This window comes from Artibeus jamaicensis, unplaced genomic scaffold (genome assembly GCF_021234435.1).
Source record: "Artibeus jamaicensis isolate MK-2021 breed Jamaican fruit bat unplaced genomic scaffold, CSHL_Jam_final contig_700, whole genome shotgun sequence".
NCBI lineage: Eukaryota > Metazoa > Chordata > Mammalia > Chiroptera > Phyllostomidae > Artibeus > Artibeus jamaicensis.
The window spans coordinates 6,733,145-6,752,280 of NW_026521930.1; the positions used below are offsets into that span (position 1 = coordinate 6,733,145).

At 45.3% G+C, this 19,136-nt stretch overlaps 1 protein-coding gene across 1 annotated transcript in view; it reads left to right on the top strand.

The window, feature by feature from the left end:
* The first annotated feature begins 16,299 nt into the window (after positions 1-16,299).
* LOC119040944 (acyl-coenzyme A synthetase ACSM1, mitochondrial-like) overlaps positions 16,300-19,136 on the top strand; it is a 53,571-nt gene continuing 50,734 nt past the window's right edge. The window contains 3 exon segments of the mRNA XM_053671729.1: positions 16,300-16,388; positions 16,573-16,959; positions 18,791-18,846. Coding sequence (XP_053527704.1) covers positions 16,300-16,388; positions 16,573-16,959; positions 18,791-18,846 — 532 coding nt within the window.

The following is a 19,136-nucleotide window of genomic DNA, read 5'->3' on the forward strand; positions in this document are numbered from 1 at the left end:
CAACTTTGGCCTTCCTGGAACACTGTTCTGTGACTTTCTGGTCTACCTGACTTCTGCTCATTTTTCTCAGGTCAGTTCACACATGACCTTCTCTGGGAATTACTCACAACCCTGTATTAGGTGCATTTTGAAACTTGAACATGCACTATCACCCACTAACCTGTCAATGAGCCCAAAGAACATGCTGTCCTTTCACTGTTCATACTTTTTATCTTCTTTTTCTTAGATAAACCCAGTTCTGCTTACTTTTATATCCCAGCACCAAGCAAGTGTCTGCCTTATGGTTAATGCACTAAACATTTGTAGAGTGGAAAATGTTAGCCTCTGTGTTTCTTATTTTCTGGTCTGTTAAATGAGGGTGGGTTTTGTGATCTCTAGGAAGACTTCTAGTAATAAAATTTAGTATTACAGATTCTTATACTATTGTTTTATCTGGCCATCTATCTTCTTTAGTGAACAAGAAAAACATGTGACCTTTATATTATACTGAAAAAATGTGCTGCTCACATCTGTATTAGTTCAATAATTTTAATGCAAAAATTAGAATTATAGTGTACATAATGTTTTGCAATTTGCTTTTAAAAAAGTCCAGTATATATATCATGGACAACTTCCTCATCAGAGGTAGAGACATAGCTTTTTTTCCCTTTTTTTCTTTTTTTAATACATTTTATTGATTATGCCATTACAGCTGTCCCATTCCCCCCCTTCATTCCCCTACACCCTGCACACCCCCTCCCACCCATGCTCCCCACTTTAGTTCATGTCCAGGTGTCATAACTTCTTTAGCTTCTACATTTCCCACACTACTCTTGCCTTCTCCCTATTTTCTCTCCACCATCTATGCTACTTATTCTCTGTACCTTCTTCCCCCTCTCCTCCTCCTCCCATTCCCCTGTTGCTAACCCTCCATGTGATCTTCATTTCTATGGTTCTGCTCCTGATCTAGCTGTCCTCTTAGTTTGCTTTTGTTTTAGGTATGGTTGTTAATAACTGTGAATTTGCTGTCCTTTCACTGTTCATACTTTTTATCTTCTTTTTCTTAGATAAGTCCCTTTAACATTTCATATAGTAAGGGCTTGGTGATAATGAACTCCTTTAACTTGACCTTATCTGAGAAGCACTTTATCTGCTCTTCCATTCTAAATGAAAGCTTTGCTGGATAGAGCAATCTTGGATGTAGGTCTTTGGATTTCATGACTTGGAATACTTCTTTCCAAGAATACTTCTTGCCTGTAAGGTCTCTTTAGAGAAACCTGCTGACAGTCTGATGGGAACTCCTTTGTAGGTGACTGTCCCCTTATCTCTTGCTGCTTCTAGAATTCTCTCCTTCATTTTAATCTTGGGTAATGTAATAATGACATGCTTTGGTGTGTTCCTCTTTGTGTCCACCTTTTTGGGGACTCTCTGAGCTTCCTGGACTTCTTGGAAGTTTATTTCCTTTACCAGGTTGGGGAAGTTCTCCTTTATTATTTGTTCAAATAAGTTTTCCACTTAAGCTTTTCCTCTTTCCATTTTTGCTCTTCCTCTTTCTCTTTCCCTTCTGGTACCCCTATAATTCGGATGTTGGAGTGTTTAAAGATGTCTTGGAGGTTCCTAAGCCTTTCCTTATTATTTTGAATTCTTCTTCATTCTTTTCTGTTTGGTTGTTTCTTCCTTCTGGTCCACTCCATTGATTTGAGTCCCAGTTTTGTTTCCATCACTATTGGTTCCCTGTGCATTTTGCTTCATTTCACTTAGTGTAGCCTTCATTTTTTCATCTAATTTGCGACCAAAATCAACCAAGCAATTGGGATGCTCAGTTCTGTGAGCATCCTGATCACCAGTGTTTTGAACTGTGCATCTGATAGGTTGGCTATTTCTTTGTTGCTTAAAAGTATTGGCTCTGGGGCTTTGATTTGTTCTTGTGATTGAGTCATTTTTGGTCAGGTCATGCCTCTTATGTGTGAGGGGTGGAGCCTTAAGTGCTCACCAGGGTAGGTCAACTTAGTCATTGGGCTGTGATGCTGTATGTGGGGGCAGGGCCGGAGGGGAAGCAATGGCACTTGTTCTGCTCTCTCTTGGATTTCAGTCCCCTGTGCTGCTTCCCACAAGCTGGCACCTTTTCAATTGGTGCTTTTAGGCTTCATTTCCCATCGCTGGGCCCCTGGGGCCCTGGTTTACATGCTCTGTATTGCTGCCTGTTTTTGCCTAGTTTATCTGCGCTCGAATGTGTGACTGCAGTCAGCCCTGTGCTGCCTGCGCTCCCAGGGTCTGGCTGCCACTGCCTTTTCCTGCCACAATCTCTCTCCACTGGCCGCCAACTCCGCCCCTCTTACCGGTCTGATTGAATGGTTGTCGGACTTCTGTACAGTTCAATTTTTTGTCTGTTCTAGCATATTCTTCTTAATGGCTACAGAGTATTTCACAGAAGGATGCTGATCATCAGCCACCTACTGATAGCTACCTAGGTTGTTTTCTTTTTCTCACCTACAATAGGTGGGGAACATTTTGGTAGGAGATTCCTGTAAGTGGAACTACAATATCAGAGGGTATGTGGATTGAACATTCTTATCAGTATTACAAAATCATCTATTGAAAAACTACATTCATTTATATTCAAGGTGATGATATCACACCAAGAATAACTGCAAGTGCCGCTGCCAGATTTGAGGGTTTCTCTGGACTGGGTGGGGGTCATACTGACACGTCTTGCTTCACCTCACTTAGGTTTCTTGAGTCTGCCAGCTCTGCATTCAAGAGTACACCTTGATTATGTATCCTGCCTTCAGCTGGTAAGCTCCCAATCCTTTGGGCCAAAGACTTCTGCACATCCCTCAGGCTGTCCAGGCTTTCCTGACTTGGATGGTTTAACTTCTGGAGTTGGGCAGGCCTTGCTGTCCTTCTCACTGTCATTCCTGTTCAAATTTCATAGCCTCCAGGAAGTCTGCCCCAATCCTCTCCCCAACCCTTCCCCCATCCCAACTCTCCTGCAGGATAGGTTTCCCTCCTGACAGCTGCTCCAGCCCTTGTGTTTGTTTATTCCAGGCTGACCATACTGGGTGTGTCTAGCAATCTCCTGGAATGACACAAAAGTAGTCGTTAGCAGAAAGAAAGAGAATTCCTCATGGCTGATTCTACACACACCTGGAGGTCTCTTGCGTGTGGCTCTTGGCACTTCTTCCTATTCATTGCCACTCTTTTACCCTACATCCTCCCATGGCTAACGGTCCCGGTTCCCTGGAAGAACTCCGGAGAAGGCTCATGGCAGTGCTGTGACGTGGAGGAACGTGGCAAATGTGGGAGAGGACAATGCAGTCATGGCAGGAGTCCAGCCTTTCAGAAGGAGCCTTGTTTAGAAAATGTTCCCTTGGCCACCAGCATCTCTGTAGGAGAATTTATTTCAGGATTCAAGCAGGACTGGCCCTCTTATGGGAGGTAATTTAATTCCACATTGATTTAAAGGACTTTTGGTGTCCATGGTAACTTAGGAAAGTATGCCTCCCCTTAAAAAGATTATAATGTGCTTGTCAGTTCCTTTCTCCTAGGGAGCAGTCAATCAGATTGCTTTCCAAACAATTTAGTGCAACCCCTCCAATGGGGGTTACAGCACAGGGGAGAAAGCCTAGGAAAGGGGAGGAAGAGAGGCACCAAACGTGAGCCATGTTCAGACTGGGTCAGGACCTGCTCTGCTGAATTTTTTTCCTGTGACCTCATAACCCTCCTGAAATTTGTCCATCTGTCTACTGCTTCCCACAGGGACTCACATGCAGTTTCCAAGACAATGAAAGTCAAGCCTGGCTGCCTGGGGACTGCGATTCCCCAACACCATGTGCAGGTTTGTATGCACCGAGGAGGGAGGGAAAGGGGTGGAAACGCAAATTTTTCAGTAATTGATTTATTACATTCTTAATTGAGAAAAAATAATGAAGAGTAAAGATACTAAAATAATATGAAAAAGGAGGGAGGAAGGAAAGATGAGGAAGAAGGAAAAAAGGGAAATTTTTATATTCTTATCATGCAAAGAAAATTACTTTAATAGCTAGCAAATGGCTGGCTAGTCATATAAATACATACATTTTTTTAAACAAAAATAGGGGTAAATTTTGACATATCATTTTGTTACTTAACTTTATTGTTGAAAAATCTTGGGTGACTCATCTTCCTGGGTTAATTAATGCTGACATAAACCATGATTTTTTAAAAAAGATTTCATTTATTTATCTTTAGAGGGGAAGGAGAAAAATATCAACATATGGTTGCCTCTTGTGTGTCCCCTGATGGGAGCTGGCCTGCAACCCAGGCATGTGCCCTGACTGGGAATTGAACCGCAATCCTTTGGTTCACAGGCCTGCACTCAATCCACTGAGCTACACCAGCCAGGGCATAAACCATAATTTTTAATGACTGCATAGTAGTAGATAGCATGCTTTCACAGCTCTATAATCTTTTTGTTAATCAATAGATGATTTCTAAAATTTTCATTGGTAAAACTACAATGCAAGGACTATGTTGTAGCTAAAATTTTGCTCCTTTTCTTTATTATTTCTTTGGGCTATATTCCAAGAAACAGAATTTGAGTATATGCATCTATGGTTCTCTGTATAGGTATGCAGAGTTAGAATGTAACAATTTATATTTTAGTTAGTGTTACATGTAATTGCCTGCTCCAACTATGGTATCCAACTATGGTAACCAACTGTGGTAACCATTTATGAAGCTCATTTTTAGTATCGTCTTTCATTCTGATAACAATTCTGTGAAATAGATGACAAGGGCCATGTCCTGCCCCCCTGCAGAAGGAGACTAGATCATCAGTATCAAACCCACCAGGCCCACAGGCATCTTCTCTGGCTACGTGGTAAGGAATGTGTGCTCTGTCCCCTCATGGGAACATAGGGCTCTGAGAGGGGTGAAGAGGGTTCCCAAAGTTATGAATTTCCCAGGAGGTATTGGCAAGGAGTATCCAGTATCTTAAGAATGGGCTTTGCCAAGAGAAAAGACTGGCAATTCACCCCTGCCATCCTTAACCTATCACTAAGATCTTATCTGAAGAATTATGATCATTTGAATACACCTTTCCACCCACAAGAAATGTTTCATGGAAGAAAGCTTATTGCCCTTGAACTACATATGGCAGCATTTTCCCAAGGGCCCTCCTGCCCCTCATCCAAGTATCGTGTCCCTATTCTATGCCATTGATCCTCTTTAGAGCCATGTTAGACACAACACATTGAAACTTCGCCATATATTTGGAGGCATTCTTATCTTCAAAGTTTGGAATGTTAGGGACAGATGATTTAGAGTCAAGTTGCCTCACTTTAGAGGTAAGAATGAGAGACTACAAGACTCATGCAAGCCCACTGCTATTGAAAATATTTGAGGAAAACCTAAAATACTAAATCAAATAATAAATTAAGTAGTAACAGTTGCTTTCATTTGCTGTATGCATACTACATGATACTTACATTTCTAAAGCACTTCACATACATTACACTCATTTAATCCTCCCAGTGACCTTATGGATCCTTGGAGCCAAGTTGTATGAGTTCAAAACCCTACTCCATTATTTACTGTGTGAACAAGTGACTGTCCGCTCATGCCTCAGGTTCCTAACCTGTAAAATGTGTATTATAATCTCAAAGCATTGCTGTGGCTATCAAAAGGCATTACTACTTGTGAAACACTTAGAACAGTGCTATATAAGAGTATGTAAAAGAAAAGAATTGCTGGAGATCTAAATGACCACTCCCATTATACAGATGAGGAAAAGTGTCCCTCAGAGGTGAGGGCACAGCTACACCATGCACTTCTGCAGGCATTTCCTGGATGTGGTCCCATTCCATTTTCACCTGCCAATGAGGAAGCTGAGGTATGGGATTCTCCCCATTTGACAGTGCAGGAAACAGAGTGATTTATGGCCCACAGAGATAATGCTAGCGGGGGCCGAATGGTGACCAGGAGGAAGAGTCTAGGTGAGGGCCAAAAGATTTGACTACAGGTCTCAGTTCTGTTATCTGTAATGACTAATTGGCTTTGGACATGCCTCTTGATTTTTTTGGTCTTCAATACCCTTCTTTTTCAAATGAAGAAGCTAGCCATTGAACTCCTTATGTCATCTTCAAACCCAGTGACTGAGCATCCATCAGGGAGCCCACAGTCCTGCACTTGAACAAGATACAGAGATGCACTAATACGGGGTGAGCCCCCAACCTTCTCACTGTTCAAGAACAAGTGCCTCAGCTGAAAAGAGGGGCCCAGCCATTGCAGAAATATGCACACTGGTGGGGCCCTGGGGGCTTGCTGGTACGTTCTAGAACTTTCAAATATAACAGAGAAGCCAAGAGAAATGTCTAATAAACCTTTATCCCTTTAAACGGTGTCATGGAATGGAGCAGGGGTTCGGCTGACCACTGAAGGGAAGGTGGATTCAGTCAGGAAAAATGCCCTAGGGCGTGGGTGAGTGAATGCATTGATATTATCACTTAGACTGGATCCAGGGAGCAGGGAGGAAACTCTGGGAGGAATAACTGAAATAAAGGGGGAGATCCAGTGCCACCTGGGGGCTGGGGTAGACAGGTTCAGGGCAAGCCCACCATGATAGTTGTTCAAGTTGTAAAATGTGCAACCTGCACATCTGTTCATGGCAGCCCTGGACCAGGACTTAGGCTTTGCAGGCACAACGACTGTCTTTCTGTGGTCACCAGGACAATCCTGATAAGACAGCAGTCAAAACACAAGGGGATTTTTGGCTCAGAGAAGATCGGGCCGTTGGGATAAAGATGGATGTTTTGATCCTAATGGGGAAGGTAGATGATAACATTAACTCCAGTGGGTGAGCTTGGTTTCTGGGATGGGAAGGGTAATCTGGAACTTTAACCTGACTGATTCTAGACTTTGGGGTAGGCCTAGAGGTTGTATCTTCTTCTCTGAAGGGCAGGTTCTTCTACAGGTACTGGTTGGACCTACTCATGGAGCACCCTGCTGTGGTGGAAATGACCCAGACTCCAATGAAGAAGAGGTGATGTGGGAGCAGTCACCTGGGGGAGGGCAGATTTAAGAAACAAGGGCATATAGTGTGATGATGGTTAAGAGCATAGACTTGGGGCTGGACAGCCTAGGTCAAAATCTTGGACCTACTGCTTACTAGCTGTGTGACCTTGGGCATGTTACCTCGCCTCTCTGAACCTCAATTTTCCATCTGTAAGATGAAGGGTTGCTGTGATGATTAAATGTGTTGTTGATATTTGTAAAGTGCCTGTAATAAGATCTGGCACATAGCAAGCACTTCACAAGGTGTACTAATAAAGGCACTTGAATCAGAATCTGATCCTTGACCAGAAGAAAAGAGGAGGGATTTGAGTCAAAATATAGAGTTCCTGAGTCATGGGATTTACAGTGAGAATATGGGGAAGGTGAAAGACCCCTCATAACGCCAGGGCTATAAAAAAATCCAGATGGAGTGCCACAGAACTTGGTGCATGTGTGGAGAATGGTTAAGGTTCAGAGATGTGGGACAATGTCCAAGTACATTTCTGCAGGGTGCAAGTTGACAATGGCATCGTATCTCTGGCAAGTATGGGACATATCCCCATAGAAATCACAGGTGCCACTAGGCAAATGGGGCCCAGAGAGCACCCTGTACTGAGACAAGTCTGTGTGCGAAGCCTAAAGCTAAGCCAGGACATATGTGATTTCATTGTACTTTCCATGAATTAAGTATGACAATTGGATCTCCATTTTATAGATGTGCAAACTGTGGTTTGGAGAGGTTAAACAGATCATTCAGGTTTATGGTCCTCAGTCTTTTTCTTCCTCTCTTCATTTATATCTAGTTTCTTCCTATTACTCTCTATTGTCCCTGGAATATGAGGTGAGCCAGAGCTTAATCTGCAGTCATAACTGCCTATTCAGTAAACTGTTTGAGAGAGAATTAGACTCTTGGCCATTATTATCCCCAGTTACCTCATTTCCCTGGCCCCAAATATTTGGAGGTACAATTGAGAGGGTATAAAGGTGGTGGCTGTGGTAGAAGTCTTAACACTGACTTTGCATTATCCCAGGAGATGGCAATGTGCTTGATTCCTCTTCTCTTGGCCCTTATCCTCATTGCAGGTGATGAAGGCATTTGTGGTCCTGGCATCCCATGACACAGGTCAGCTCACCAGGAGCTGCAGCAGCACCTGAAGTCAGTGACAGCCCCATACGAGTATGAGAGGAAGGTGAGAGTCTGAGCTCACCAAAACTGAGGAAGCAGAGATGACCTCCTCTAATATATCCCTCCTCCAGCTGTGGATAAGGACTCTCAATTTCAAAGTTCTGCCTGCCTATGACCAAGAAAGCCCCAAAAGACCATCCAGCAACTATTATAGAGACCTGAAACTCTGCTTGAAAATCAGATGCTCCCATAAGAACAAATTCTACCCAATATCCAGCCTATATTCCCACTCTCTGCACTAAGGTGTTGCTATATTATGCAAGACTCTCTCAGCTGCAAGTGACAGATATCCATCCAACTTGAAGTTCATTGTTCACACAATCAGTAAGTTCAGGGTGAATAAAGCCTGTCATGCCTGGTAAAAAGTCATTCAGATGATGTGATCAAGGATGTCTCTTTTTGCTGTGGTTATTTGGGGTCTTTTGTAATTCCATATAAATTTTTGGAATATTTGTTCTGGTTCTGTGAAATAAGCCATTGGTATCTTGATAAGAATTGCATTGAATCTATAGATTGCTTTGGGTAGTATGGACATTTTAATGATGTTAATTCTTCCTATCCATGGACACAGTATATGCTTCTACTTACTTGTATCTTCTTCAATTTCTTTTTTCAGTGTCTTATAATTTTTTAAATACAGGTCTTTTATGACCTTGGCAGAAAAAAATTGGAGGAATCATGCTACCTGATATCAAACTATACTACAAAGCCATAGTAATCAAAATACCACGGTACAGGTATAAAAATAGACACATGGATCAGTGGAACAGAATAGAGTGCCCAGAAATGAACCCATACCTTTATGGTCAATTAATATTCAGTAGAGGAACCCTGGCTGGTGTAGCTCAGTTGACTGAGTTCCAGCCTGCAAACCAAAGGGTTGCAGGATTGGTTCCCAGTCAGGGCACATGCCTGGGTTGCGGGCTGGGTCCCTGGTGGGGGGTGTATGAGAGGCAACCACACATTGATGAGAACTCTCTTTCCCTTTCTCTCTCCCTTCCCTTCTCTCTAAAAATAAATAAATAAAATATTTAAAAATATTCAACAAAAAGAAACAAGGACGTACAATGGGGTAAAGATAGTGTATTCAATAAATGGTGAGGGGAAAATTGGACAGATATATGCAAAAAAAATGAAATTAAACCACCTTGTTACACTAGAAGCAAAATAAACTTAAAATGAATTAAAGACTTAAGTGTAAGACTCAAAACCATAAAAATCCCAGAAGAGAACAAGCAGTGAAATTTTGGATATTTCTTGTTGCAATATTATTTTCTTTTTTTTACATTTTTAAATATATTTTATTGATTATGCCATTACATTTGTTCTATTTCCCCACTTCATTCCCCTCCACCCTGCACACCCCCTCCCCCACTATTCCCCCTCTTTAGTTTATGACCATGTCTCAAGTTCTTTAGATTCTATATTTCCCATACTATTCTTGCCCTCCCCCCTATCTATTTTCTACCTACCATCTATGCTACTTATTTTCTGTACCTTCTCCCCCCTTCTCCTCCTCCTACTTCCCTGTTGCTAACCCTCCATGTGATCTTCATTTCTATGGTTCTGCTCCTGATCTAGGGCTTGGTGGTGATAAACTCCTTGAATTAGATCTTATCTGAGAAGCACTTTATCTGCCCTTCCATTCTAAATGAAAGCTTTGCTGGATAGATCAATCTTGGATGTAGGTCTTTGGATTTCATTACTTGGAATACTTCTTTCCAGCCCCTTCTTGCCTGTAAGGTCTCTTTAGAGAAATCTGCTGACAGTCTGATGGGAACTCCTTTGTAGGTGACTATCCCCTTATCTCTTGCTGCTTCTAGGATTCTCTCCTCCATTTTAATCTTAGCTAATATAATGATGACGTGCCTTGGTGTGTTCCTTCTTGGGTCCAACTTCTTTGGGACTCTCTGAGCTTCCTGGATTTCCTGGAAGTCTCTTTCCTTTGCCAGATTGTGGAAGTTCTCTTTTATTATTTGTTCAAATAAGTGTTCCACTCATGGCTGTTCCTCTTCCCCTTCTGGTACCCCTATAATTCAGATGTTGGAGCGTTTAAAGATGTTCTGAAGGTTCCTAAGCCTCTCATTTTTTTGAATTCTTGTTTCTTCATCCTTTTCTGTTTGGTCACTCTTTTCCTCCTTCTGGTCCACTCCTTTGATTTGAGTCCTAGTTTCCTTGCCATTACTATTGGTTTCCTGTGTATTTCCATTCATTTCAATTAGTTTAGCCTTCATATGTTCCTCTAATTTGTGACTAAAATCAACCAGTTCTGTGAGCATCCTGATCACCAGTGTTTTGAAGTGTGCATCTGAAAGTTTGGCTATTTCTTGGTTGCTTAGATTTATTGGCTCTGGGGCTCTGAGTTGTTCTTGAGCCATGTTTTGATCTGTTAGTGCCTGTTATGTATGAGGAGCAGAGCCTTAGGTGTTCACCAGGGCAGGGCCACCCAGGTTGCAGGTTTGTGACACTATGTGGGGGCGGGGTCAGAGAGGAACAATGACAATCCCTTCTGCAGCTTCCCACTGCTGGGGCCTGCATGGTCCATCTCACTGCTCACCCTTTCAGTGGTTTATCTGCACGCGATTGTGTGACCTCGGTCAGCCCTCAGTGGGTCTGCCTACTGCTACTCCACACTTGGGATCCACCCATGGCAGCTGGTGCACCTGGGTCGTGCACCTGGGTTGGTCTGGTGGATTTTTCCTGCCCGATCCCACTATGCTGCTGGCTCTGCCCCTCTTACAGGTTTGGCTGAAAGGTTCGTTGTTGTCAGACTTCTGTGTAGTTCAATTTTCTGTGGTTTGGTTGTGTTTTTGTTGCTAAAACTTTGTTGTTTTTTGTTGCATCTGCCGTCACAAGAAACAGAGGTTTGGAGACTTTCAGAATTTTCAAGATGTTACTTTATTGGCCAAGTTTTACCTGCGCAGGGGCGAGCTCTCTGAGTGTCCAACGACACTATGCTCAGGAGAGCTGCAGATGAGAGCCATGCCCCGGCGCTTACAGCTATGTCCTTATATAGGGGTATACAAGCAAGCTTTGAACAGAAGCAGATGTGGCTGTTAGCTATTGGCTAGCTCTAAACAGCTCTGATTGCCATTGGCTTATTAGGGAAATTCAAAAGGCTATTTGTGTAGTTGGCAGTTAGCCCTTTTAGGAAGTAAAAATTTCCCTGTTCCTGGTCAGCCTAACTTTATCCGGGGCTCGTTCGGGATTGTCCCTTTTCAACATCTGTTTTGGACCTCAACATTTCCCCACTTCTTTTGGTCGTGGATCAAACCCTTGATTCCTCGTCTATGGGTAGGATTGTATAAGGTTGGGACAAAACCATTAGCTTTCTTTAAACAGTAAGAGGGGACTTGCTATAGTGGATATTAGCATTGTCAGCCAAGGGGAGGTCTTTCAATTCCTCCCCCTGGGGTCAAATGTCCCCTTGAGACTATCGTTTCACAACCCCAGCTTTTACAATAATAGTCACTAGCCCCTCCGCAGTCCCTTGTCCATTTGCTGGGTGGTTCTGGACACCCATATGCTCCTGAGTAGTATAAGTTCTTGTTCTTCTGAGATGCATCACAAGCAGGGCCTTTTCCTAAGGCCATCACAGTTTCTCCTCCGAGTGGTCCCTTATGTCCTTCACTGCCCCTATAGCCTAGGGTAGAGTCACAGATAGAATCACCAAACAGTTTAGACAGATCAGTCTTTAGAGTGACGGGTTTACCTTCTGCCTCTGCCCACGTGTAGTTAGTAGCAACTACTGTTCCGTCAGCTGTTCTTTACCTGACACCCAACTGAGGAACAGTAGTCCTAAACACGTGAGAGAGTGAGCTTTAAGGGTTTGTCTGGGTTCCTCTCGGCACGCCATTCTCTGGATGTCTCACCTGGGTCTTCTGCTGGCTTTATATGAGAAAGGTGTATCCAGTATGGTTTCTCAGCCACACGAACAGCAGTGAGGGTGCTTAACAGTACCTGAAAGGGTCCAATCCACCACGGCTCTAAGTTGTCCCGCCTGTGGTTAAGAATCCACACCCACTGTCCAGGATCAGGTGGCTCAGGTTTCTGCGTGCCGGCCGCTGGGGTTGGTGCTGATTGGCTTCGCAGTCTTCTCACCTCGGCCCGAATTTGTTGCAGCGCCTGCAGGGACTTGAGGAAGTTATGGTTAGACACTTCTATCTCCTCTCTAGCAAGATGAGAGGTAATTCTCAGGCTGGCCAAATGCTTGAAACATGATTTCATAAGGTGTCCACTTATCCAGGTGTGGGGTACATCTTACTCTAAACAGGGCGAAGGGGAGTAGCTCTGCCCAGTTCTCGCTGGTCTCCAATCTTAATTTTATTAAAGTTTCTTTGAGAGTCCTATTCATTCTTTCTACCTGGCCTGAGCTCTGGGGCCTATATATGCAGTGCAGCTTCCATGAAATTCCTAACCTAGTGGCTAACTCTTGTGAGACCTTTGATATGAATGCTGGGCCATTGTCTGATCCCAGGGCTACTGGGATACTGTATCTTGGCACTATTTCCCTTACTATGATTTTGCAAACTATGGAGGCCGTCTCCCCTTTAGTTGGGAAAGCTTCTGCCAAGACTGAGAAAGTGTCTATGTAAGTACTAAGAGATACTTATATCCTGATTTTCCCCGAGGTCATTTCAGTAAAGTCTATTTCCCATAGCTCTCCTGGTGTTTTTCCTCTATCTCATGGGGTGAGGTAGCCTTTTGTTCTGTGCGTTCACTCTTGCACAAATGCCGCACCTAGAGACTACGGAATGGATAATGTCTCTGATGTTGGGACCTACATAATATTTCTTAATAAGTTGTTCTAACTTGTTTTGCCCAAGGTGAGTGCTGGTATGCAAATCTTGGACTATTTCTCTGACTATCCCCTGAGGTAGATAAAGCCTAGTACCAGGAAGTTCTATCCACCCCTGCTGATTTTTCTGCCCCTTAAGCTTCATCCCTTCTTGCCATTCCTCTGGGGTGTACCTAGGATCCGGAGGTAGTGCTGGTTGAGGTAGTAAGGGGAGGAGGCTTCCCTGTCCCTGGGTAGCCGCCTCCCTAGCAGCTGAGTCTGCTAGATTGTTGCCTTTTATAATAGGGGAATTCCCTTTCTGGTGTCCTTTACAATGTATGATGGCAACTTTGGGGCCCTTTGTGCAGAGGTTCTGGCTGGTAATCCTTTTTGCCACAGGACCTTATCTTCTGTGGTCACTGCGGCCCCTGCACACCACTGTCCATCCTTAATAAAACTGCTGCTGTCCGTATACAGGGTCAGGTCAGCCCTTTCATATGCCTGGTCTCTTAGATCTGGGTGAGAGCCAACCACTGTGTCCAATATCTGTTTGCAGCTGTGGACCAAGGTAGAATTGGGTACTGGCAGTAGGGTGGCTGGGTTTAAGGCCGTTGTCTTGAGGAACTGCACAGATGGTGGGTTGAGCAGTTGCGCCTGATATTGAGTCAATCGGGCATTGGATAGCCATCTATCAGGGGGTGTTCGGAGCACTTGTTCTATGTAATGTTCACCAATCACTTATATATCTTGACCTAAAGTCAACTTACTGGCCTTCTTGACCAGAATGGAGGTGGCTGCAAGGGCCCGTAGACACGTTGGCCATCCTGAGGCTACAGGGTCAAGCTTCTTGGACAGGTAGGCCACTGGCCTCTTCCATGGTCCCAGCTCTTGACTGAGTACTCCTAAGGCAACTCCCCTCTTCTCAGCTACGAATAACTGGAAAGGCTTGGCCATGTCTGGCAGGGCTAGAGCAGGGGCAGCTACCAGTGCCTCCTTGAGGGCTTAGAGTGCCTGTTTCTCCTTGTCCGTCCATATAAACTGTTCCTCCTTCCCTCTAGTCAGTTCACGTAGTGGTCTGGCCAGCTCTGCAAAGCCTAGAATCCATAACCTGCAGTATCCTACTGTGCCCAGGAATTCCCGCACTTGCCTCTTGGTAGTGGGCTCAGGGATCTGCAGGACTGCCTGGATTCACTGAGAGGATAGGGTTCTCTGCCCCCCTTGCAGGTTATACCCCAAATCACGATTTGGGCTTTCCTGGCAGAAACTCGGTATCCCATCCGCTCAAGGTCTTGTAGCAAGTCTAGCGTCGCTGCCTCGTTGCCTTCAGCAGCTATGAGGAGGTCGTCCACATATTGCAACAAGACTATAGATGGATGGGCCAAGTGAAAAGCCTGCAAGTCTTTGCTTAGTGCCTCATTGAAGATGGTGGGGGAGTTCTTGAACCCTTGTGGTAACCTCGTCCATGTGAACTCCCCCACCAATCCATTCTCTGGATCGTTCCACTCGAAAGCAAAGATCTCTTGACTTTGGGGTGCCAGTGGAATGCAGAAAAAGGCATCCTTTAAGTCCAAAACTGAGTAATAGGTATGGGTTGGGGGCAGAGAGCTAAGCAGGGTATACGGGTTAGGCACTGTAGGGTGGATTGTCTCTACCCGCGCATTTACTTCTCGCAAGTCCTGCACGGGGCGGTAGTCCTGGGTCCCTGGTTTCTGGACAGGGAGCAATGGGGTATCCAGGCCGATTGACACTCCCGGAGTATGCCCGCCTCCAGCAGGCAGCGCAGGTGTAGCGCAATATCTTGTCTAGCGCGAGACGGGACTGGATACTGCCTGATCCTGACTGGGCTGGCGGTGCTCAGTAATTGCACCAGGACTGGTGGTTGGTGGGCGGCCAATCCTGGTTGATTAGTTTCTGCCCAGACTCCAGGTACTCTGGCAATTAAGGCATCCGAAACCCCCACCTTTTCCTCCTGACCTCCTTGCACGGTGGCAAGTAGGTATTCTTCAGACAGTGGGACAGTTATTTCCAGGCTGACCTCCTTCTCCTCCTCCTCGCTCTTTGAGGGGCTTTCTTCATGTCTGAAGGTGATGGTGGCCTGGAGCTTCTGTAATAAATCTCTTCCTAGCAATGGGTAGGGGCAGTCAGGAATGACAAGGAAGGAGTGGGTAATGGTGCCTCGGCCTAAGTTAGTTACCCTTGCTGTAGCCCATGGGTAGGCCTCCACTTTGCCCATTGCCCCAACTGTTTTGGTAGTTGTCTTTTGAATTTGTCCTTGGGGTTGTTTGAGGACCGAGAAGGTGGCTCCCGTGTTGACCAGGAAGTCTATTGGCTTACCTTCGACCATTAGGGTGACCATGGGCTCCTGGGAGCCAATGGAAATGGAGCCCTGGCCCCGTCAGTCTAAGGTTTGGAGCAGGACCTCAGGAGTCTGTCCCTGCTTATAGCCGTCCGCTCTCTTCTTTGGACAGTCCCTCTTCCAGTGTCTCTCTCCTTGCAGTAGGCACATTGGTCTTTGCCTATTTGTGCCCCCCTGTTATGGCCCCTTGGCTGTCCTCCTCTGTTCTTGTTCTCGGGGGTCTTCTGTGCAGCAAGCAGGATCCTAGCAACCTCTTTAGCTCTACCTACCTCTGGATCCTCCCTGTTTATGTATACTTTCTGTGCTATTTCTAATAACTTACTCCTATTCTCTCCCTCAAATCCTTCTATCTTCTGAAGTTTCTTCCTAATGTCTGAAGCTGCCTGAGTCACAAAGGCGATGTTAACAAGTCTCCTATTTTCCTCTGCTTCAGGGTCTAAAGGGGTATATATCCTATAGGCCTCCATTAGCCTCTCGGGGAAAGCCGCTGGGGATTCTTCCCTTCCCTGAATGACCTCACTAACTTTACTAAAATTAGTTGGCTTCCTCGCCGCTGCCTTCAGCCCTCTAAGTAGAGCCTGGCGATACTGGAGTAGCGCATCCCTTCCCTCTGCAGTGTTGGGGTCCCAGGCTGGGGGTTGTGAGGGAAGGATGTCTTCCATTTCTCTTCTCCCTGCAGCCGTGTCTCCCTCCTCCCCCATTACGGCTTTTGCCGCCTCTCGATTAATTCTCTCCCTTTCTTCTGGTGTGTAAAGGGTCTGCAAAATCTGTTGACAATCATCCCAGGTGGGTTGATGGGTCCGAAAGATGGTCTCGAGGAGGGAGATTAAACCCTGGGTTTTTTTCAGAGAAGGGTGGATTCTGATGTTTCCAATTATAAAGATCACTAGTAGAAAAAGGAACATATATCAACCGGGGTGGTGCCCAGGGCGGCGCATCGGGCCCTGGTTGCACACCCAGAGGGGCAAAATGGCGGCACCTTCCTGCGGAGGTAAAATGGCGGCCGTTCCCGCCGGCGCCGTTCCTCCTCCTCCGCCGTATTGTGCTCCCCCTCGTGTGTGCGGGGGACTGTTGGGCCCACTACTGTCCTGCCTCGTCGAGTCTGGCTTCTCCCTGCGATGATATGGCAGAGGTGCATTCATCGGGCTGCCCAGGCAGGACTGGGTAAAGTCGAGGTCTGGCCGGGGGTTGTTTTGTGGCCGGATCTTGACAAGGCCCTCGGTTCCTGGCCGTTTCCTGCAGCCAGGCAGATGGCTCTCCTCCCCCTCCGATTTCCCTGTATACATTGTCTAATATAACCTGGGTGCTCCGTGGCGATATCTACCCAGACATCAATATACACAAATTGATCAGGGTGGGGGACTCGGTAGACGGTGGCTCGAACAGCGAAGAGGACGGGCAAATCAAAAAGTGCCCTCGGCCGGCCAACCGACATCAAAGGTCGGCCATTCAAGTTCGCTCAGGGTCCGGAGGAACTCGGGGTCTGGCAGTGGCCCACCATATCCCCTCGCTCGTCTCTGAAAGTCCGAGAAGTTGTTCAGCAAGCAATCTAGCGGAGAGCCAGGCACGGATTCTCGCTGACCCATTTGTGCACGCCGAAAAACCTCAGGGAGCTTGGAAACGAGAATGGTAACAACAAGGGTAGACACAAAGACAAACAACAACATATACAATACACAGTCTCTCGACATAAAGCCTAACTCTGGTTCGTGGTGCAGCGCAGTGTGGAGGGAAACAAAACCTGACGTGACCGGTCACACTTTCTCCGAACTGAACTGAAACCAGACCCCGAGGGCGGCGTCCCAACCCTGGGATTCCTGCATGGACTACTGGCGTGTCCGCCTACCACCTCAGGCTGCCTTGCTCCGGAGCTCAGAAACCAAAAGAGGATCCTCGCATTTACTTACTCAGCTCCAGCCGTCCTACTCATCTCCGACCTGAAACTCCCCAAGGGAAATCTCGCTGGGGCCTCCAAAATGTTGCATCCGCCATCAGGAGAAACAGAGGTTCGGAGACTTTCAGAATTTTCAAGATGTTACTTTATTGGCCAAGTTTTACCTGCGCAGGGGCGAGCTCTCTGAGTGTCCGAGGACACTATGCTCAGGAGAGCTGCAGATGAGAGCCGCGCCCCTGCGCTTACAGCTATGTCCTTATATAGGGGTATGCAAGCAAGCTTTGAACAGAAGCAGATGTGGCTGTTAGCTATTGGCTAGCTCTAAACAGCTGATTGCCATTGGTTTATTAGGGAAATTCAAAAGGCTATTTGTGTAGTCGGCAGTTAGCCCTTTTAGGAAGTAAAAATTTCCCTGTTCCTGGTCAGCCTAACTTTAGTTCCTGGTCAGCCTAACTTTATCTGGGACTTGTTCGGGATTGTCCCTTTTCAACATCTGTTTTGGACCTCAACATTTTTAAACTTGGTTGTGCGAGAAAGTACAGTGCTTCCACCTACGCCTTCATCTTGGCGGAAGTCCCCTGAAGTTTGAATTTTAACTGAATATTTCTGAGGATCCGTGGAGAGGTCCTATCACACAGTATAACAGTGTATTATTACTCAATAGATCATCAATAGATATAATAATTATTACAAGTTTCCCCTGTAGAACTTCCTGGGCAACAGGTTCTCTCATCCCTCTCTTCTCCCAGGGACCATACCTTTCTGCTCCCTTCTTCGGGATATGCAGGGTCTCTCTCTTCTTGGCATTAAACCTGGATCTCCTCTGTGGTTTTCTTCTACTCTCCACCTATATCCTGGGGCCAAATAGTAAAAATTTTAGGTCATACTGCCTTTGTGGTAACTACTCAACTCTGCCCTTGTAGTGAAAAAGCAGCCAATGACGATTGTAAATGAACAGGTTTGGCTGTTGTTTCAATAAAACTTTATTTACAAAAACAGGAGAAGGGCCATATTTTGCTCACAAGCTATAGTTTGCCATCCTCCCTGCTGTATTCCACAGTGATTTTAACAAACTCTTTCCTTAACAAAGTTAGTCTTGCCTTATGGCAAGTCAGCTGCTGAGATACTTTTTCCCTATCAATATCTCTATTGTTATTACTTTTCTTAAATCCCAAACCACCTAACTTCTAGACTAATGTTCTGGCAAACTGAACCATATAACCAGAAGAATTCTCTTCATCAACTATATTTTAGGATTCAGGAATACTAGAGATGGAAGTGTCCTCAATACCAAACATTCTTCCCACAGGTGAGAAAAGTGAAATTGGAGAGGTTTTTTAGTTCTGCCAAGGACACACCAACAGGAAATAATGGAGATGAAATCCAAAACTAGGTTTCTTAACTCTTAAATGTCTACTGTGTCTAGTCCAGATTCATAACCAGATTCATAGTCCAGATTCATAATCATGGATGATTTTTTGGAGTGTTTTCCGATGCTGTTAACTCAGCCTGTGTAATCTCATTCTATCCTCACAACACCTCAATAAAGTTTCTGTTATTTTCCAGTTTACTCAGTGGGAAAATTGAGTCTCAGAAAAGCCCGGTGACCTGTTCAAAGCCAGGTAAATGGTAGAGAAGAGACCTGAGCTCAGAGTCTGAGGTGAAAGCTCAGGTGTCTTACTACTGTGTCATGTCAGTTCACTGCACTGCTTCTCTGTCTTGGAGTGTGTCGGAGACCAGTTGACTGACTTATATGTCTTATTCTGGTTATTTTCTTTTTTTTTCTTGTCCCAGAGCACTTTCTGAACCTTCTTATTGCACAGGGGGCTGCTGGGGAGTTTCCCAGGCTCAGTGGTCAGTTACATGAGGGCACCAGCCTCAAGAGCTTCCCCTCACCCTGCAGCAATTCCTC